Source organism: Vollenhovia emeryi, unplaced genomic scaffold (genome assembly GCF_000949405.1).
Source record: "Vollenhovia emeryi isolate VEMERY1.0 unplaced genomic scaffold, V.emery_V1.0 DF939141.1, whole genome shotgun sequence".
In the NCBI taxonomy this organism is placed as follows: Eukaryota; Metazoa; Arthropoda; class Insecta; order Hymenoptera; family Formicidae; genus Vollenhovia; species Vollenhovia emeryi.
Genome location: NW_011967225.1, coordinates 2,025,351 through 2,047,543, shown reverse-complemented (window position 1 = coordinate 2,047,543; position 22,193 = coordinate 2,025,351). Strand labels below are relative to the sequence as shown.

General features: G+C 44.1%; 3 protein-coding genes across 3 annotated transcripts in view; 1 reads left to right on the top strand and 2 right to left on the bottom strand.

The window, feature by feature from the left end:
• LOC105567084 (apoptosis 1 inhibitor-like) overlaps window positions 1–7,098 on the bottom strand; it is a 9,861-nt gene extending 2,763 nt beyond the window's left edge. The window contains exons 1-2 of the mRNA XM_012021638.1: window positions 6,841–7,098; window positions 1–868 (exon numbers count right to left, since the gene is read on the bottom strand). Of these exons, the coding sequence (XP_011877028.1) occupies window positions 1–868; window positions 6,841–6,878 (906 nt within the window). The 5' untranslated portion in view covers window positions 6,879–7,098. The remainder of the gene's footprint in view (window positions 869–6,840) is intronic.
• Window positions 7,099–9,040: 1,942 nt separating this feature from the next.
• Window positions 9,041–14,209, bottom strand: LOC105567055 (E3 ubiquitin-protein ligase XIAP-like). The gene is made up of 8 exons (XM_012021590.1): window positions 13,317–14,209; window positions 12,611–12,731; window positions 12,303–12,497; window positions 12,040–12,218; window positions 11,518–11,880; window positions 11,199–11,341; window positions 10,929–11,098; window positions 9,041–10,581 (listed from the first exon to the last, which is right to left on the bottom strand). The coding sequence occupies exons 1-8, from the start codon at window positions 13,809–13,811 to the stop codon at window positions 10,391–10,393; spliced, it is 1,857 nt and encodes a 618-aa protein (XP_011876980.1). The 5' UTR covers window positions 13,812–14,209; the 3' UTR covers window positions 9,041–10,390.
• An 89-nt stretch (window positions 14,210–14,298) lies between these two features.
• On the top strand, window positions 14,299–17,593 carry LOC105567057 (acetyl-CoA acetyltransferase, mitochondrial). The gene is made up of 8 exons (XM_012021591.1): window positions 14,299–14,629; window positions 14,923–15,069; window positions 15,151–15,265; window positions 15,432–15,625; window positions 15,721–16,011; window positions 16,095–16,283; window positions 16,367–16,524; window positions 17,055–17,593. Exons 1-8 carry the CDS (start codon window positions 14,603–14,605, stop codon window positions 17,173–17,175), a joined length of 1,242 nt encoding a protein of 413 aa, XP_011876981.1. The 5' UTR covers window positions 14,299–14,602; the 3' UTR covers window positions 17,176–17,593.
• Window positions 17,594–22,193: the final 4,600 nt, after the last annotated feature.

The window sequence follows — 22,193 nt, the reverse complement described above, 5'->3', positions numbered from 1 at the left end:
AAGGTCTTTCTCCGCAATTAACTTTTTGATGAACTCGCATCTGGGTAACCACCTGGCGTGCTCTTCAACAGGATCGTCCGACGGTAACCATTCCTTTAAGATTCCCTCGCAGTAGAAACACATCGTTTTATCGAAATGCGTATCAAACAGATCGTCGTAGAAGAAGAAACCGGCGGCTGCCATGTCCTCCTTTGCTTGGAACCACGCTGCTTTGGGCCACGTCGCGAAAGAGGCCAATCTCCGTTCGTAGCTAGCGTACGTGGGTATCTTCGGGCTCAGCACGTCGTTGAATTTGGCTGTGTACATCTTTTTCATTTCGATATTGTTCTCCACGGGCGGAACTGGTAAACTGGTCGTAACTTTCTTCTGTAGATCGTTGTCCGGACCGGAACACGGAATGTACTTAATGCCGCAAACACCCTTACGTTTTGGAATTTTGGGGATTGTGGTGGGATCGGCGCCAATCGGCACGTTTCCACAAGGAAGGTTACGGACGAAGGCGCAGTTGCCGGACCAACGTCGGTGCCTCAACATAGGGTCGTCGACCTTTGGGCAGCTGTACAACGTAAGCGAGCACGCGAAGCATTGCGCCCCATTATACTTCTTGTTATAGAAAAATCCAGCCTTAGCTAATTTCTTTGGTTCCATAAACGGCACGAGCCAGTCGCTGAAGGAATGCAGTCTCTTGCTCTCGAAGCGATAATCCGTATAATTCACATGGTCGGTCACCTTTGGCGAATCTCTGTACGGCGTCTTGCTCGAAATCTGGCGCATAGGTGAAAATCCAAACTTTTCCTGCTTGCGTGTGGCTGGCGATAATGGAAATAAACGGCTCTTTACCGTCCTCTTTGGTATTTCACAGATGATCCTAAGGAGAAGAGAGACAAAACGTGAGTTATGGTACAAATTCCTTCATACAGGTAGCCTCCATTAGCGGGCCCTATGCATTTTGCAAGTTCAGCTTTGTTGATTGCACCGGCGTTTTTTCTCAATGTCTGGTATGCGGGACCACCTGGGACAGGATAAGGGGCGGAAAAGGCAGATAAAGAAGGTACAATTTTTCTCTCTTAAAAAGGGTAGATTATCGAGGGAAACGAAGGACGGTCACGTAGCGGCAGACGGTTAAAATATGACAAATGACTGAACAGGTAAATATACTCTGCAGATTTACGTGCATAAAGTAAATTCGTCACATTCTTACCGCCACTCTCGCTCCCTTTTCAATACAAAAAACGCATTCCACAGCCCCGACACGTATAGGTACATAAACGCGATACCTGTTTCGTCGCGTCGGAAATTTTCCTATCCACTGGAAATTTCTTATTCGGAATTTTATCACCCACGAAGGCACAGTGTGCCGAGATAAGCGAAGTAACACAAAACGCTCGAGATAAACGTCCAGTTAACATTTCGTTGGATATTTAATGAAAAAATAATGTTGCGAGCAAGTCGCCCACAAGACGAGTCCTCGTTTGATGCAATATTGCAAGCAAAAAATATGCAAACTGAGTACAGCAACTTTACAGCAATTGCGGCGGCAACAAATGCGAAGAAAAAAATTTTTATTTTGACAATATTTTGGCAAAATGGTGGCAGCTTCGCAAATATTATTGTCACAAGTATATCGGCAATTTTGCCGACAATGTGCAAGCAAATGTTTGACTCAATGAATATTTTTGCAAATTAACATAGTTCATAAGGCTCGCATAAATAACATCCAATTTTAATCCAATTTTTATACTTGATGCAATTTTTTTAGATCATTCCTTTTTGTAGAGAAGATAGATTTGAGTACTTTTTTAACAAAAATTTTGCTCATTACATATTTGTTCTTTCTACGCGTATACTTGGCCGTTTTCGTACCTTTTTTTAAAAAGGTAATTTTGTTAGATAAGGATCACATAAACACAAATTCGAAAGAATGTAAAGGACTAACGAGCCGTGACAGGACGATGGTATCCAAACGTTTTTATTATCGGGACCACACAAGGAGGACGGTAACAGTAGCTAGCACATGGATTCTGCTTTGGTCTTACACGAAATATTGTATTATCTGGGTGGTAAAAAACGTGCATCCATATATGAAGCTGCTGTTCCGCAGCATTTGTATCCTGGCGTTCTTATCCGAAAATTATTGTTCCCGTTGGAACGTTTCGAACCCCGTGTCTCGGTGGAGACAATTTCATTCGCGGACGTCCACCTCGTTACGGTTTACGGCGAACAATTATTACGCGATAAATACATGATATTCTCCCACTTAATTTTCCGCAATGCAAAAGTTCTTAATAATCGCGGAAATACGAGGAAGAATTACATTATCTACGGCAACGATAAGAGTACCCGTAAGCGCTTCTTTAAGCGGAATCTATTTGTAACGTACTATTAATAGCGCTGATTCCTGTGAGGGATTATGTAATATTACGCAAAATCACTTGATAGTGGTTCGCTTATTCAAATTTTATTGAGAAATACACTTGAGCGGGCCTAACGGATGGGTAATAATTAATAATTAATTTAAATCTGTCTGGAAAATTTTTTACTCATCTATATAAACAGTTTAGAAGTCTAACAAAAAATCTATTCGATATCTATAACTTATTCGTGGCGATCGTGGCGCAGAGGATTTTGCGCTGGTGGTCTGGTAATCCGAAGACCTGGGTTCAAAACCAAACAAAACATTGTTGGTTTTTCGTTCGATCACCACATAGAGAAGTGGATATAGAGAGAGGTGTTATAAGAGATTTGGGCACGCTCCCTCAAAAACGCCTTGTAACCCTAAGGGGAATCAATAAAAAGTATTTACATTTACATCTATAACTTATTCAAATGAATAGTTTTCTTGTTAGACTTCTAAACTTAATTTTAGCGACACCGTGCTGTTCTCTGATTTAATCCAATTAGTGGAAACTAGTCTTCATGCATTAACAGTTCTAGGAGCAAAAGGTGCAAAATCACTCTCCTTAATGGCGATAATACATAGACAATGATTAATAATTGCCAGTCAGTTCCATGCAAACCAAATTAGAGCTGCAACTGAATTAAAAGTTTTACTAAAAAAAAAAGCGTTCGCTGCAGAGGTCATTTTATTTCTCGATAATGAAAAGAGAAAAGCGGAAGTCGGAAGTCGGAAATTTTTAGTGAGGGCAGAGGCTTCCAGTAATTTCGAAAATTCCGCTTTAAACGTATACACATAGTTACATCGACAAATACATGTAGTGCTCACACGGACTGGTAGTCCTATCAGACGATTTCCTAATCGCTGTCACAAAGGAAAAATGGGTCCGTAGACACAATAGAACGAACCTGACACTTGATAAATGATTGGTGCTCCAAACAGCCTTTTAAATATTTGAAATACAGAACATTGTCAAAATAAGATACGTTGACAATAGCTTTCTCTTTATCCATTATCGCAACCGTAACGCTTACACGATAAAAAAAAAGATCTTCGGAAAAATGACCTTTGTTCGAGCACAAGAACGAAGAATAATAGTTTCCCCGTACACTGATTGTCAGTGTAGCTTTTTGAGCTAACGGTTTTATGTCAACAGCATCACAATTTGCCGTTAAGATTGCAAAATGGAAGCTATTTGAGAGTATTCTAAACCTTAGAAATCTTTTTCGGCGCGCCTGAATACCGGTCTGATAATTATTGATATAATTTAACAAATATTTGGCAGGATGCTTAATGGCAAAGTTGCTACGTTGACGCAGATTGTATTGTTCATAAATAATCTTTTTAATCATAATCGACACGACAAATTCCTTCCGAGGATTGAAAATCACGATAACGTACTGCAGCCTGGCAGCAATAGATTTTCTCCAGCACGTCGTATGTTTGTTGCACTTATAACATGACAAAATATGCGAAAGTCGGATTACTTTTCTGCCGGAAATAATTCTACAAAATTCTATCAGAAAGTTAAATATAACTGCCAGAATCTAAGAAATTCTACGTAAATTTAAAAAGTGTTATAAAAATCAACATGAAAACGCTAGAATTGGAACACTATTGTTAATTTTTATAATATTATACAGATAAGCGGATGTTTTAATTCTCTAAGTTTTATTGTTTCCCAAATATTTGGAACTAATAAAGTTTCGTACTAATTTTTACAAAATTGTACATTTTCATGAAATACTAGCAATAATTTCTTTTATTTGAGAACATAGTAATTCGTGGTTAGATTAGTAAACAACATCTATATACTGTTATTGCGACTAATATTATCATATGCCTCGGTGGTCGAATTGGTTGAGACGCCCGTCTAGAGAGAAGGGAGGTCCAGGTTCAAACCCTAGCTGAGGTCCTTAATATTTTTCGCAATAAATTTTCTGTATTATAAAAATTGCCAGATACGGTCAATAAAAATCACTGATGCTGTTAATTACTGCTGGCGACTTTTAAGAATATTCTTACTAGTTGATTAATATTTGCATTTGCAAACGAATAACTGGAAAAAAAATCAAAATTCCGTTTCAACAATATAAACAGCTAAAACTGAAAAACGGGAAGAATTATGCAGTGGACATGAGTGTAGCGTAAGAGATAAATCTCTCGAATCTATTTTGCATTATGTATTGATCGTAAGTGCATTCTTTAGATTAGAACAATATTGTATCACGATATATCATTGTAATAATTGAGTGCTGGTTCCTGTCTGGAAAAAAACTTTTGAGCATTACTGTCGCGAAACAATTACCTTAAAATTGCCACGGAACAATTTGGAAAATGAGGATTGTACTCGGCGCTCAAAGGGCAAGCGAGAACAGTTTACGTTCTTGCGCGCGCAGGAGGAAGCCGTAGGGCTCGCATATGATGACATCACCGCGACTTTATTCATCACTTTTAGTGAATGAACGACAAGTGCCGTCGCTGTACGAGCTTCGTGCTCTGCCCGAGTGGTTTTTGGGTTTCGGGTTTGAACGGTACAGCGGCCACATCCGGCCGTAGTATCCTACATACGTTCATGCGTGTCACATGCACGGAATAAACCGGCGATTCTTTTGACAAGGATTTGCAACCAATCCCTCCGGATCGATCCGTTCTTAGCCGGGCAGCCAGCTGCCCTAAAATATAACGATAGCGGACGATATCCCCCCCCCCCTCGAAGCCTTCCATCTGCCACCCTTCGCGGAATCGAGTCGCGGCAAGGACGATCACGTTCGAGAGTAATCTCGGGGATGATCTTGGCGAGGAAAAATTCCATCCGGCCGGCCGGCGGCAGTAGACGCGACAAGCGAAAGAGAGAAAGAGGACGGAAGAATGAGAGATAAATGGATGAATGCGGACGGTTATCAGGCAGGAGAGTAGAACGGGGCGAGGGAAGGGTGTGTTTCGCGCGTACCAAGCCGTGCCGCCTTTGTACGAGAGAGAGAAAGAGCAAGGACACCCGACACAGCGCGGCGCCAGGCGCGTGACGTGAGCGCGTGCTTCGCAAATTACACAGGTCTACAAGGGTCATGTTAATGGAATGAAACCAAGTGCACTTTATGCAATTTTGGTCGCTGAATTCGAATCTGGCCTCCGTTTTCTCCCAACACGTCAGAATTTTTAGATATGACCCATTTTTTATCTTGAGCAAAAAAAACGGGAAAATACTACTTATTTTCAGCGGTATATTTAATTACCAAAAAAAGCACAAAAATGAAAAGTGATACGAGTGCTGCTTTCGCGATCGTGAGTAAGATGAACACAGGTTCGCGACTTTCGCTCGATTGAGGGTGGAGTCCCATAAAGCGGAATACGCGGAAGCGGAATCAGCGGATCGCCAATCGCAAGATTATTCTGATAGAGCCCTTTCAAAAATTCCGTCGAAACGGTTTTGTGATTGGCGATCCGCTGATTCCGCTTCCGCGTATTCCGCTCCATGGGACTCCACCCTGAGACCGTTTCTCGCGAGCTCTGACTGTTAACCGAAAAGGTGAGTCAGCGAAACTAAACGAAAAGTAAATAAAAAAACAGCGGCAAACTCTAGTCAACCTCAATAACAGATAATATTCCTCATAAAAGGAAGAAGTAATGTAAAACATCCGAAAACACCGTATTTCCAACTTTACCGCTAATAATCTTCAAAACGGAACGTGATTGAAAATTTCCGATCATTCTTGAAATCAGCATGAAAAACTGAGTAGTAAACATGTGTCATGATACCCTTTACTCTATCAGTTACAAAATGCCTAGGGGCAAACTTGAATTTTTCCGTTTTTTTGCTTAAGACCAAAAATGGGTCTTCTATTGGGTATCTAAAAATTCTGACGTGATGGGAGGAAAACGGGGGCCAGATTCGGATTCAGCGACTAAAAGCTTTCAGAAACATTGTTGCAATGTTTCTGATATGTTTCTGAAAGCTTCGGTGCTGTATGGGAGGTATAGGGCGAAGGAGAGACGATCGAATGACGACACGGACGACGGATCGATTCTTCGCAAAGATTGTGTCAACTACTTGTAAGGTTTATCAGCGTGAACGGCAGAGTAAGGCTGATGGCAGACAACTATCCGTAAGCGCTTAAGACTGACGTAGTCGTAGACTTAAGGTAAGGCAGAGAAAAACGTAAGCCGTAAGGAACACGTGTTCCACGGCTTACGTTTTTCTCTGCCTTACCTTAAGTCTACGACTACGTCAGTCTTAAGCGCTCACGGATAGTTGTCTGCCATCAGCCTAACGGAGGGGAAACAGGGGCTAGGGCGGTGGCGGGAGAGGAGCTGAACCGCGTGCATGTCTCTTATCTAAACTGTCCGCAGTGTCCGCCACTGTTTTTCCCCGCATTCGATGCGCGACTTGTAGCCGACACGGTCGCGTGTACACGGTAAGCGCCGGTGTATTTTGTTGCACTTACTTTCCATTGGGGTTGCTACTACGCAGGGTGTCCTCCATTGTTCACGGAGATGAGACGTCACTTGCAGTCCTGTTGACCGGCCGGAACGACGAGAAGCCCGCGAGAAGTAGGACTAGACTTTGCACGACACCGCACGACCTGTACGTGACCACAGGTCACGGGCAAAGGGTGACTCTGAGATGAAATAACCTGGTAGTAAAATTCCTCATCTGGATGAAACAGAACAAAGGGAAGACGTTGAAGGGGATGGAAGGAGGAGGAGGGGGGGGGGGAAGAAAGAAAGAGGAAGGGAGAGGGAAACGGAAGTAAAATTCCAATCCCCGCCATCCCCGGCACGTGCGGAAAACCCGAGAACGGTCAGGGCTGTCTTTACGAGGCAAGCCGAATCGCAGAGTCGCTCTCCCGAAGGACATGCTAGTGGGGAGACAGAACGTCACCGAAGGGCAGGCGGGGGGAGCGCGGGTATTGGCCGTCCGTCGACCTTGGCCGAGCTGTCCGTAGGGCCTGCCTTCGGAAGGGTGGTCGAAAACTACAGGGGGGCTAAAGCGGGGAGCACACACACATTTGCATAAGTGCATAAGCGTGTGCACAACGAATTCGATGCGTCTATAAGAGAATTGTAAGTCGTGAAAGGCCGCTGTTGTATACGACTTACGTTTCCCTCCGCCTTGCCTTACCCAGCCGAATCGACATCGTATCGATATCGATCGACGAATCGTTTCTCGCTGGGTCATGTCTACGACCAATGCCCGTTTCTACCAATGCAGATTAACCTCGGCTTAAATTACTTCTTGTCTTTTTCCAATTCGTAAAACTAGAAAAAGATACAATGTAAGTTGAAGACGGATATAAGGGCCAGTTTCACAGATATCGGTAAACCGCTAATCGACGGTTAATTGATTCTCTGTCGCTTCTTAGATAATAAGGGTCAGTTTCACAAACATCGGTTGACTGTTAACTAGGGTTCAGTCAACGTCCTATCTTTTTCCATCTTATTATTTAAACAGAGACAGAGAATCGATTAATCTTCGGTTAGCAGTTAACCGATGTTTGTGAAACTGGCCCGAAGACGGAAAAAGATAAGGAGTCGACTGAACCCTAGCTAACAGGTAACCGATGTTTGTGAAACTGGCCCTTAGGGCCAGTGTTTAGTACAATATGAACATCGGTTACCTGTCGACTGGGGTTCAGTCGACTCCCCATCTTTTTCCATCTTATTATCTAAGAAGAGACAGATATTCAATCAACTGTCGGTTAGCAGTTAACCGATGTTCGTGGAACTGGCCCAAAGGCTCGGTTTCACCAAACGTCGTCTAACTTTAATCTAGCAATTAGTTTAATTCACGTTTGTCTCTTTCTAAAGTAACAGTCCGAAAGAGATAAAGAATTAATTAAGCTAAGCTTAAAGTTATGCGACGTTGGCGATACCAGACCTTAAGCGTTTACGGATCGTTCTCTGCCATCAGCTCAATTGTTCACTTTTCATTTCTAACGAATGCACGACTAGCGCGAGAGGTAGACCGCGCACGTGGTAATTTTTTTTTCCTCGCAAGGGAGAATCTGATTATGCTTCCGCGAGACGATATAACGATATTAAAGGAAATGTTTACGCCAATTGCGGAAATCGCGCGATATTGAGGAAAATGATCTTATAAATTTTTTATATGAATCTTAGAAATAATTTAAAAAAAATCTGATTTTACTTTTACAGAGAAATTTAACGCTGAGAGCTTCCGTACTAGGAAAGACACGTTTCGTTTAATATCAATTGCGAGAATTGCGCGATATTGAAGGAAATGTAAGTGGAAACCGCCGACTGCAATCGGTGCGGTTATCTGAGTACGTGTTTGAGCGTCGAGGTGTAATCGGGTCCGGAATACGACTTGATAAAATTCTACGGTCGATGACGACCGCGTCGCTTGAAACGAAAAAAAAGAATCACTCGGGGGGGGAATATGTATAGAAATTTTTTATATTTTGAAAAGTGTACACTACACGTGACATCAACTGCGCGACGAATCTCTATGCTGCTGTACCACATGCGATCGTACAGCTATACATAAAATATTTTCTCCGATATCCTACGTAACGGCTCGCCTATACTAAACACTGCTAGTTATGTGCTCTTAGGCCCGGTCTCGCCAACGTCGCTCAACTTTAAGCTTAGCTCCATTCGTTCTTTGTCTCTTTCCAAGTGTCATTCTAGAAAGAGACAAACATGAATGAAACCAAGATTAAAGTTGAGTGATGTTTGGTGAAACCGGGTCTTACTCAGGTAAACACCACGATTATCACATTTATATTAATTTCCATCCTGCGCCGGCGTTCGAAATGAAATTGTACGAGTACGAAGACACTTGATTCTTCATTTCTTTCTTTGGTACGATTCCGGCCAAGCTCGCTCTTTTGAAGCTTGCGGTGCTAACGATAGGACTAGAAATTAGTACGAGGCTGTACATATTACTTCTGATATCGTACGTCCTTAAAACGATCGAATTGACAGTTGTCCAAAAATTCAATCGCTCGTTTCTACTCACCCTCGACAAACGCAGTACTGATTTCTATAGCTTTGGCTATTTTATCTGCGATGTATATTATCAGTGGGAGAGTATATACACACACATATACTTTATCACGACGCAACGTGGGGCGGTATCGACCGTATTAAGCGCCTCTTTTGTACGTGCTCTGATAAACTTGCTTTAAGTAACACCATTTAAATTTTAATAACCTCGAAGAAAGACATTGATTCACACCTCGTATCATCTTAACTATGCTTAAATAAACAATATCAACTGGCACTTTTTATCGACTGGGTTATATCTTTCGATTATACATTTAACGTACGAAGATATTGATGTAAATAATATAGCAGTTCTATCTCCGAGCCAACAATCTTAATACAATATTAGAGTAACACTTTGCAAAGTTAACAACGATAATAATGGCATTTATCTGTAAGTCTATAAAAACTGTTGATAATGCACATATAACAATTATTGTAGGTCGATAGCGTCGAGTATCTATGTAATCAATTGCAACTATTGTTTCTTTATTTTTCGCTTTTTATAGTTTTACTTAATGAAATAACGTGCATTGTTACGTTATTGTCGTTTTAAAAATAAAATTAATATAAGAAAACAATTTGTACGTAAAATATAACATAATACACATAACATAAATAAATGAAAGAATGGCTCAAATTCGATTCTTTAGCTTTCGCCTGATCTACGTCACATTTTTAGAGAGGCCTATCTTGAGCTAGCGCCGAATTATGTGCGATTCATGATTTGTCATTTGTCATTCATTATTTGCGATAGTAGATTTCATGAAATTTAGTTTGCCGTTACAGATGCTTCACATCCTGTTAGCGATTTCTGGTGTACGCGAATTACCACAAATCTGTCTAACGCGTAACAATTCGCGTCTTTTGACTTCGTCGAAGACTGTTCCGCCGTCCCGTGCGATTCTCATACACACATAGCGAGCTGCCAATCTCGAACCATGAATCGCGCACAACCCGGCGCTAGATTTGCATGTACAACCTAATTTAGGACAAGAAAACACGGACGTAAGCACGAATCCTCAATCTACATAACGGACAGTTCGAGAGAGCCGGTGCGCAGTAGTTGCACGTTCCTAAATGCCCACAAGGTAAAAATACTACGGCTAGTTCGTGATCCATACAGACTTTGCATAAACGAGCCTCCTTCAATTTTCTGTTTTCCTCCCGCAAAGATACTGAAAGAAAGCAACTGTTTAATACGGCGTGCGTGCGCGCGCGCGCACATTCTTTCTAAGAAATCAGATTATGTATACTTATGATGTAGAGAGCACGAGAGAGAAAGAGAGAGAGAGAGGGGGATAAAGGGGGGAAGATATCTTTCAAACAAAAGAATGTTGTATGAAGAAATTGTATCAGTTAATTCCAGGGATAGGTTTGATAACATGCCTGAAAGAATGTATCCTAAGCCGTGATAGTGCGTGATACTGATAAAACCTATTCGTAGAAAAGTTTAGCTGGTTCCATAGGTCGCATATAATACCAAATATGTCATAATATTTGATATTATTTATCTGTCACTTACTAAGATCATCTGATTCGTTATCAGTTTTCCTCTTCTCGGGGTCCCTTTCAATTGCGTCAGGTTCTCGCGTACTACTTTCCTTTGCGGAATTATTAGTCATTTGCATAGTCACTTGGTCAAACAAGGTATTCAATTCCGCGGTTGGCGAGTTAGAGGTGGTGTCGTCGAGCCTAAAGAGAGAGAAAAAAAACCGCGATTCTCAGTGGTGCCTCAACGATCCAATTATCTCCGATCACTTGCAACGTGCCGCGTGCTCCGCGCTTGGCATACCTATTATCCTCTTCCATAACTTGATCGTATAGAACATCTTGTATGAGTTGTACAACATCCGTGTACGGTTTGCCAACGCTCTCCATTCTTTTCTTCAGAGCTCTCTTTACTCTACCTACGTGTAGCCCAATTTCGAGAGCAGCCTACATTTAAAATCATATAATTAGAGATACGGGAGTTACATGTCCAAATCACCGGCAAAGATTTTCGCCGTCAACGTTTCCATCGATACTGCTTTGTTCGACACGGAGTTTGAGATAAAAGTATAAATTGCATAAATTTTTCTAATTTTAATGGAACCTCGACGACTTCCACTTGCCTTGGCTGGAGCGGTCTCTAAGAGCTCCTCGACCGCCGCATTTGTTATTGATACGCTGGGTTGTACACTGGGTTTAACAGTACACAGTACTGTCGGAAGAGATGCAACAGTAGCTTCTGTGGCACCTACTGCCGTATCCGGTTTGCTAGATTGCGGAACCGCGGGAGAAGATAAAACTGGAGTTTCTACATCTATCACAGATGTATCTGGTTCCTTAGATTGTGCAACCAGGGGGACAGATAAAGCTTTTTCAACAGCTGCGGAGGATGTTACCACATCTGATTCGTTAGGTTGTGAAGTCGAGGAAAGGGGTTCAGTTGAAGATTCCGTGGTATTATTTTCTTCTGGCAGGCTAGTGAAACTCTGTGTATACACAACGAAATTACGGAAAATATGTAGTATAAAACATTTCTCTCTTACATACTGCGTAATGTGTGTAAAACACGTGTACAATGCGTGTATATATTGTTATCCAATTAAAATTCACGAAATCATTAAAAAAAAAGCAAATGTGACAATTACCGAAAGATCCAAAGGCTCTCTGGTCTTGATGCAAACTTTGAGAAATTCCTGTCCAAAGATAAGATTCATGAAACCACAATTTGCAAACCACTTCGCGTGTTCCATCCATACGTCATCCGTTGGTTGCCAATTTCGTAGTCCTCCATCGCAATGGAAGCATCTAACTTGATCCGCGTATCCTGCGCAAATGTTCATCAGTTACCAGAACGAACGTCTCGCGAGAGAGTGGTCTAACAATTTAAAAAGATAAATATAATTCTGACCGCCGTAATAGAATCCAGCCTCAGCTAACATCTCGGGGGTTTGGATGAGATCTTCGGGCCAGTCCCTAAAGGTCTGCAATCTTCTTTCGTATGTCGCATACTCTGGTCTTTGGGGCGCCTTATGCGACTCTATTCCTAACTTCGTCAAGTTTGTTTTCATAGTCTCAGGCATGACTCTGACCACTCCGAATAGATCTGTCGAAATGAAAGCACAACTGGTAATCGACGGCGTGCAGGATCGACAACGTTTGGTCGAAGCGAAATTGAAATATTCGTGCGTTTCAAGCATTACTAAAACAATAATATACCATCTCCTACGTCCTGTCTCAAATAGAAATCACAATTAGGGAAACTGAATCTGTGAGCGCAATCCGGAGTATCGCCAGGTTTCCAATTCATTAGGATACCTCTGCAAAATGCGCATTCCACCTGTTATTCGTACAAAGTGTTATGCAAGCATAAAACATTGTCAGATAACATATAAAGTCTCGTACTTTGCAAGTACTTGGACAACTTATAACGGCAATAGCGAAGGGGAGTCCCTTCCGTTTTGGTGGAAATTTTGCGAGATTGCGTATTTCTGCAAAGCACGAATCTGTAAGTTAAAATCTGGCACTGGTAAAGACCTGGGGGGGGTTCGATTCTTGAATTCACTCGAAGGAGAAACGTATGCGAAAATTCTGCTCTCACAGAGAAGTCGCAACTTGCCCGCGAGAGCAGGGTTTTCGCATACGTTTCTCTCTCGAATGAATTCAAGAGTCGAGCACCAGTTGTCCACGACGCTGGAGCTTGATCCAAGTTCTAGTTCCGAGAAATGCGTAGCCAGTCAACTCGCAGCTGGTCCGCAAACGCTGCAAATCGATTGGCTATACATTTCTCGGTACGCGAACCTGGACGCAGGCTCTTGGATCGCGGACGCAGGCCTGAAGAAAGTTATCAAACGACGAGGAAGAGACTCTCTCCTTCAATATCACCCTTACGATACGTAGATACAGCAGAATAACTCGTTTTTACCATGTCTTCCTTCTGAAGATAATAAAATCCCGCCATGGCCAGCTTCTCCGGATGGACAATATTGGTTATCGGCCAGTTTTTAAATGACTGCAGCCTTTTCGCGAAGGTAACGTACTCCTTGGCAAAGTCGAGCGGCCGCAACGGCGGCGCGCTCGCGCCATCGCATTGAACACTGACGGACTGCCGCGAGTCCGACGACTGGCGACGAGCCGTCGATTCCGCGGCGGCACTGCCAACCGTAGCCGGCACCAGCGGTACGTTGCAGGTGCTGGACGGAGAGAGGACGAAGGGACAGCTGGGCGACTTCTGCCGATGACGGCCCATGGCCTGGTCACCGTAGTTCCAGTCGGAGATCTTGGCACCGCATAGGAAACATTGCACCTCCTGGACGTGCCCGGAGTAGTAAAATCCCGCTTTCGCGAGACGCACAGGATCGACCGCGGCGTTCGCCGGCCATTCGCGGAACGTCCTGAGCCTCCTCTCCTCGATGTTCATCTTCGCGCCGTCAGATTCTTACCCGCAACGAGACCGCACTGTGCGGACGAACATCGACCCTCCGTCAACTCGCGGAGAGCGACGTCGCTCAGCTGACTGTAATGTCTGTAATGGGAGATCGCTCTCGATTGTTGAGCACGCGACGTGCAAGCGACGAGCAAGCGACGACTCGGTCTATCGAACAATACCAAAATGCACGAGGGTCATTTCTTCTTTTCTGTCTAATAAGATTTTCTTAACTTCCCCCGAGCGCGGCACAAAACGTATACGCACAATATGTATATATATGTAGGCTAGGAAGGTCGCGCGAACGGCGAGATTGAACATCTTTTCTCGATGAGTTTGGGAACGCATTAAGGGGATGCTGGAGTGATTCTGCACTTTCGCACCTCTTGCACTTAAAACTCTGCCTCGTGGAAACATATATGTAAAGGCCTGTGTCCACGATGGTCCACTCCGTCCACTTGGTCCGTTTAAGCGTTGGAGAGAAGGAGAGAGAAGACCGGGACAGATTTCAACGAACAGACCCGAATACTCGATACTTGACGCGCAACAATATTAAAAGGCATTTATCGACCTTGAAAAACGAGAAGTGGAGCAATAAAGATATGGTCTTTCCGAGGAATGTAGGATTAGGGAGTGTCATAAATATGAATACTCGCGTGCCAAGTGGGCAAAGGTTAAATGCGATAATACATAACCAATTGAGAGACACCATTTTGCGTTGACAGAGCCGAGATAGTGGGCTGCACAATAGGATACCCTTTTTTAAATAAATATAATTGTTTATCATGGAGACGGCAATGAAACTGGCTAAAGTAAGTTACAATTGGTTAATTACAAAATATATTTCAAACTACGTGCTTCTTGACGTACGTTTAATATTTTTCCAAGTGCAGTTACGAAGCATATTGTGCACGCAATCTACTTTGCATTGCATTAGTACATTGTCAGACAAAATGACTTGTTACTTCTTAACCGAATACGAGTTGTATACATTTTGATACGCGCTTTTAGAATTTTTAGAAAATACGATTTTGTCGAAGTTTAAGCCTCTGAGTTTTCAAGTGAAATCACGTGGGAAAAATAATGTTCTCTTTTCTTTCCCCAGATGAATTTCATGGGCAGACGTTTGTACAGCTCCAAGGTGAAATTAAATGACGTCGTGATAGTCAGTGCTGTACGCACTCCAATGGGCTCGTTCCTTGGATCTCTATCAAGCGTGTCGGCCACTAAGCTTGGTGCGGTAGCTGTGCAGGTAAGAATCTGACACAGACACTCTCGTCAACCGTCAATTATAAGCGTTGTCAGTTACGACTGACTCACGTTATTCCCTTAGGCAGCTATCGAAAGAGCTGGCGTCACCAAGGAACAAGTTAAAGAGGTATATATGGGCAATGTCTGTCAGGGTTTCTTGGGTCAAGCACCAGCGCGACAGGCTGCATTATTCGCAGGTCTTGAGAAAGTATATTCTTGTCGCAGTTGATAATCGTATTTTACAAATCTTTCCAATAACAATGAGAGAACGAGTAGCAGAAAATTTGCCCGTGAAGTTACGCGTTGGAGTTTCATAGCTATTTTGCTGGTTGCGTCGATAAGATTAATTGTCTTTGCCGTCAGGTCTCCCGAAGTCGACGATATGCACAACAGTGAACAAGGTTTGCGCGAGTGGCATGAAAAGTGTCATGCTGGCGTCTCAATCGTTGCAGTGCGGCCATCAGGAGATCGTTCTAGCCGGTGGTATGGAATCTATGTCTAATGTGCCATATTATTTAGCGCGTGGCGAAACGTCTTACGGTGGACTAAAACTCGAGGTTGAGTTATACTGCTTCTACTTGTTTTTTTTCCGCATACGGACCAGAAAATGTGCATATTAATACAAGTTACTAATGTTAAGAAAATTAAACAGGACGGCATTGTGTTTGATGGATTGACTGATGTTTACAACAAATGTCATATGGGCAATTGCGCCGAGAACACGGCCAAGAAGCTTAGCATCACTCGTCAGCAACAGGACGAATATGCTATCGGCAGTTACAAACGCAGCGCGGCGGCTTATGAGAATAACGTGTTCAAAGATGAACTCGTATCCGTCGGTGTGCCTCAGAAGAAGGGCAAACCAGACGTCAGTGTTACCGAGGACGAGGAATATAAGAGAGTCAACTTTGACAAGTTTGGCAAACTGAGCACAGTTTTCCAGGTAAGGTGGATGCTCTGACCGCTCATTTATTCACACTTGTAAACCTTTGTCTTGCCCTCGCATGTGCATTCGCACTTGTGCAGAAAGAGAATGGTACTGTGACGGCCGGAAATGCATCCACCCTAAATGATGGCGCCGCTGCTTTGGTCTTAATGACGAGCGACGCTGCTCAAAGACTGAACCTGAAGCCTCTGGCTAGAGTTGTCGCTTTTCAGGACGCGGCAACGGATCCTATAGATTTTCCGATTGCACCGGCTTTCGCTGTGCCACCGGTAAGTCGCTCACTGATGTATAACTTGCTGGAGACTTTCTAGAATAGGAACGATACTACATGTTTTTACTTATACGCCATTAGCTGCTTCAAAACGCCGGAGTTAATAAAAACGACGTAGCTCTGTGGGAGATCAATGAGGCATTTAGCGTGGTGGTCGTGGCAAATCAGAAATTACTCGACATTGATCCTGCCAAGGTGAACGTCCATGGTGGTGCCGTTTCGCTAGGCCATCCCATAGGGTAAGTTATTTGCAGAAAAATAGGTACTCGACACAACTGACTATAAATTATCCTTTTTTTTTTTCAAATCACGATACGTAGCAGACGTTTTCGTCCTTGTCAAGTTTACGAACTCTCAACTTTCTTTACAACATTGACATTTGACTGTGTCATTGGTATAAAAGAATGTGATAAAGAGTGATTAATTTTTGCACTGAGAAGCACGTAAACTGAAGGCACTAGACGTTAGACTGATCCTGTTTCTAAATGTGTGTTTCTCAATGCAAAAAGTAAAACGCACCTTCTTTTAGATTGATGATGCTGTCTAGTTTTGGGCCCGAGCAAGATGTGGATAGCCCAATACTTTCAATATGTAAATTCAAATGGTAATTCACATATTAAATTAAAATTATTGGGCCACTCACATCTTGCTCGGACCGAAAATGTAGCGTTCTCGTGTCTCATTTGATTTGTTCTGTTTTATTTGAATACGTTTCATTATTTCGAGTGCCTTAACGTGTATTAAAAAAAAATTAATATAAATCTTGCAGCATGTCAGGAGCACGTATCGTAGTGCACTTGGTGCACGCTCTCAAGGCCGGGGAAAAAGGCGTTGCGTCAATTTGCAACGGGGGCGGCGGTGCATCGTCAATCCTGATTGAGAAACTGTAAGTTCGCAAATCATCAATGGCTGCCATTTACAGTATGCGCGAACCGGGCGATCTATCTTTATCATCGATAATATGAAGCGTGATAAAAAGAAACAATTATCCTTACACCCTGAAACTGTTGAAACAATATTGTAGACGAAAAGCTTCATAGCTTTTCTCATTTGTAAGTTTTTACAAATAAGATTGTTATATAAAATAGTATTTTACATTTTTCTACGATAGATGTACATACGTATGAAATGTCTGCTAAACGCGACCACGAAATATATGGAAAAATACTTAAAAATATACAAAAATATATTTTCTTATTGTATATTTTTACTACATACTTTTTATTGTTGCTCAAAGCCCAAATATGTCTCGTTGTATCCTTTACTGTGTTATTATGTTAATATATGGAAATAAATTCTTTTTCCTTGGCAGTTTGATTGATTTTTATATTGAACTGTAAGGTGCAAAAGAAATCTCTCAAAGGAGGAAGCATGCTTGTATGATTTTTAGGTGTCATCCGGTATCCTCCCCGCCAAAATTAACATTGTACACAAAAAGCCCGTGTCCACTTTGCGATGTTTTAAAAAACGAGCTGCGTATACGCTTCGCCGGTCGTTATCAGTTGGAGGAAGTCGACATCGCTGCTCAAGGAAACGAATGCTATTTTAAATTGTATAGGTACGACATACCAGTCCTCTTTTTAGAAGGTCAATATCTGTGCAAACACCGATTAGACGCCGACTTGTTAGAAAGGAAACTTGATGAATTGGTTTCAAGGAAAGACAAACGCACACATTGACAAGATGCTAAAGCCCGTATCATTATCATACATATGGAAATTTACCAATTCTATATTACGTATGTGTATACATATTGTAAAATAGATATAAAAGTCATACGTCGCTTTTGCGGACTATGTAATTCTAATAAAATTTGATGAACTTCAAAAAATATATTTGCAGTGTCTTGTACTGTGCGATGATAATACTGTTCGACAAAAAAGTGTACAAGAACGAAGGTAATCGTTTTACACAGTTCTTTAGATGCCAGATATGATTCCATTTATTAAATACCGTATCATGCCGTCGATCTAGTAAAGTGGCAAAATATTTTGTTCCATTTCGTCACGTTGTAACTGCAATGTGTGACGTGTTGGGCAAATTTTATACGATGGTTTCCTTAATAATCAAATACAGAGCAGATCGATCTGTCCGATCTTTTCCGATCAACGGTACATTTCGTTTCTCGTTTGAAATTTTTCACGTTTCTTCTCGGCTAGAAAATGTCCGTTTGTTTTACTACTCAGTCCATGTGCTTTGCTAATCTTGTTTAAATTCGATCTTAGGCTGTAGATTTATGGCAACAGTTGCACCTGAGCTGGTAGATCCAGCGATTGTCCGCAAACGGCATCGCTGGATCCAAGGTTCGACCAATCTCGACGCTTCCACGTCCGCCTTCGCGTCCTCTTTCTGTGTCTCTCTCCCTCACCTCGTGATGGCTCATCTCCTCCCGTTATCTCCCTCTTGCCACAGGGAGACCGTGAGGCAGCACGATAGTCTCTACGATTCCGCTGTCGATTATTATTATTTCAATTAACTTACTCTGTTCAACAAAAAATTACTTTAGACTACTCGACGCTCAGAGTGTAGGGAGGTCCAGGTTCAAACCCTGGCTGAGGTGATATTTTTCGCAAGAAATTTTCTGTATCATTAAAAATGCCAGGTGTGGTCGAGAAAACGCTGACGTTAAAAAAATCACTTTCTTTCAAACGCAACAACGATCGTCCAGTTTTTCGACACTGAATACAATCCCGCTTATCAAATTACCTTATCGCGTTGCAATTTTTCGAAATTTGCAATCGCAGTCGCAAAAGGGGCTGCTATTTTAGCAGGCATTTTGACATATCCCACACAGCACCGAAATATTTCAGGAAGCTCTCAAAAAGCTGTCAATGAAATATGAAACCTTTCAAAAAAATATTTCAGACATGTTTCAGATACATGAAATGTCCGCGTAGATGAGATATCATAAATGTTTCTGAAATATTTCTGAAATGCTTCAGAAATATCTCTTAATTACTTCGGAAATATTTCTGAAATGCGTCGGAAATATTTCTGAAATGCTTCAGAAATATCTCTTAAATGCTTCAGAAATATTTCTGAATGATTTCTATATTACATTTCAATATTAATTTCCAAGTTACCTTTCGGAAAGCTTTCTGAAACTTGTTTTGCTGTGTGGGATATTACACTTAAACGCAGTTTGCAGCGGTTACATTTGCGTTGCGTAACTGGCTACTTATTACATCTACGTTATGTAAAAGTTACATTTGTGTTTACTGCGTGTAGCCGCGATATCAATCTCGTTCTTGTGCTTTCTTTTTGTCGAACAGTGCTATCCGATATTAGTTGCTCGACGGATCGCGATCCCGACGATCGTTTTCGTCGAGTTGAATCGAACGACGTTCTCACAATTGTTTAAATACGCGATCGAGAAAAATCGATATATACCGGACAAGTTCAAATTCCGACGTCGTATACAAGTCGTATAATCTCTAACGTCGCGACAGCATTACAGCGAATTTGTATACCGATGCGATTCGCTCTCCCCTCGCTTCTCTCTCTCTCTGTTTCTGTTTCTCTGCGTGTCGGCCAGGCTCGATTTCCCGGCGGACGGGTCACCGATGTTCCGGAAGGAGCGCGCATCGGCGGGAATCACGTTCTTATAAAAACGTCGATCGAAACCCGGCAATAAGTGTCACGGGGGTCAATGGTATTGCCGGAGCAAGATGTGGGATCTGTCTCGATCCTCGTCCCGGATCGTTCGCCTTACTCGTTTCTTTCCTTCCAACCCTTCTCCCTTTCCCGTTTCCCCCCTTTCCGATCGTCGCGTTTCTTGTCCTCTCTCTCTCTCTCTCTCCCTCTCTCGCGCGCGTGCGTCTCCCTTTCTCCGCAATAGACCGGACCCGCGATCCCTCCTATTCTCTCGCTCTTTCTCTCTCCCTCTCTCCCCATTCCTCCCCTTCTGCCACCTCGCGCTTGCGTGCGTGTGGGTGCGTGGATTCGCGGTTGAATTGGTGAACGGACGTGTATACGCGGACTCGCAGTCCGTTGCTCGCGTCGGCAGCTCGTTCTCTCTCAGTGCGTGCCTTACGCGGGCACCGTGAAGTACTCGTTTTAAAACCCATAGAGCGGTTACGTGGCACGCGCTCGTTGCGACAGTGAAAGAGGAAGGAAAAAACAATAAGAAAAAGATCGGCGGATAAGGGAGGGAATAAAAAGAGCTGGATCTGAGGAGGGGAGAACGAAGGAAGAAGCGCGGGGGAGGACAATTTAAGGACAAAGAGAGAGAGAGAGAGAGAAAAGGAGTGGGGCGGGAGGGAGGAAACGAGTCGACGGAGAAGGATAGTAAACAAGTGCGCGAGAGAAAGAGAGAGAGAGAGAGAGAAACGAGCGGTCGTTCTCTCGAAGCGAATCGCCGGCGAAGGGACGAGTATCTCTCGCGCGTGTCTCGCGAGTAGTACGTCGCGTTTGCAATTGTTCGCTTGTCCCGCGCGGACAATATCAACGAAAAAGGTAGAGAGAGAGAGAGCGCGCGAGAGGGTGAAAAAAAGGGAAGAAACCCTTTCCCCGCGGAGTCCCCTCCCCGGTGCCACCAAAAGATCGCGCTCTCGCGGATCCGGAGTGAGAAGTAATTTGCGTTATCGATTTCGTTATCGGATCGCGGGCGCCGCGGCCGTCCTTCGGCCCGCGGTTCGCGAATCGGGGCGAGGCGAGGAGCGCGATAATAAAATTCGCCGCGTCCGTCGACCGCGCGAGGCCCGCCGGGCGTGAGTCACGCTCGCCCGACCCGGTTTTGTTATCGAGGTGAACGTGGCGAATGCGAGTCGAAGCGAGAAAGGTCTCCCGCCGGGGGGATCGACGATCGAGCGCGCGGGTCGATCGATCGCGCCCGCCGTTGTCGAGCGTCGTTCACGGCGACGTTCAGCCTGCTCGCGGCGACGAGTAGGCTCGGGGGGCCCGCGGCGCGAAGTTGGCCGCGCGAGCGCGCCGTCTGAAGTTGTCGCGCGTCAACGGCGGAATATTCTTAGCCGGCACGGTGGTTGAAGCCGGCGCGAAGGAATTTTAAGGAGAGAGGCGGCGCGGGCGCCGAGAGGAGGAGAGCGAAGCCGAAGAATCTCGGCGGCGGGCGGACGGAATCTCTCTCTCTCTCTCTCTCGAGTGTTCTCGAGAGAGACGGAGGGACGCGGGGTGGCAAGGCGTCTCCCGCTCGCTCTTCTACGCTCCAGGAACAGGAAAAGGAGCGGGTGGAGAACGGCAGGTGAGGGACCGAGGGGGTCCCCGCGCATCGCCACGCGGGAATGGAGGCGAAAACTGTGGCGCCCGCCGTTGCGTCGCTGCGTTTTTTCTACCGCTCTCGAACAAGGTCGCGCGCGAGTGGAATGACCGTGATTTAAACCCGCGAATTATCGCGCCCGCGTGCGTGCGCGCGCACGCGCACGCGTCCGCGTCCGACCGGCCGGTCCGTCCGGGCGAAACGAGTCCGTTCGTCGTCTTCTCTCGCGACAAATGCCGGCTGTCCCCCGCGGTCCGTCACCGGTGGCTACGCGCTCGCCACGCGGACCTCCTGCGCCCCGGACCTGATCGACCCCCTGGTGTCCCGCGGGTGACACGTAGGTACGTATAAACAGATGCTAGTACAAGTGTGCGGGCCTACGACACGCGTCTCGAGCGGCGAGAGTGACTCTCGCTCGGTCCGCGGGATTGCGCGAGTCGACTTGTCCGCGCGAATGACGCAATGGAGAACAGTCGCTCTCTTTTCTTTCCTCCCCTCTGGAAAGGTACCGCGCGCGTCGGATTGTTGAGAAATAAAATGTATATAAATGTGGGAGGTGCGCGGAGTACGGGAACAAATGCGCCGCCAGCGAAACGAGCTCCGATCCGCTTCTACCAAGGTTGACTTCCTCCTATCCCGGTTTGACTCGCTTCCCTATTCTTTTTTCCTATTTCTAAGGGCCTGCGTCCACGA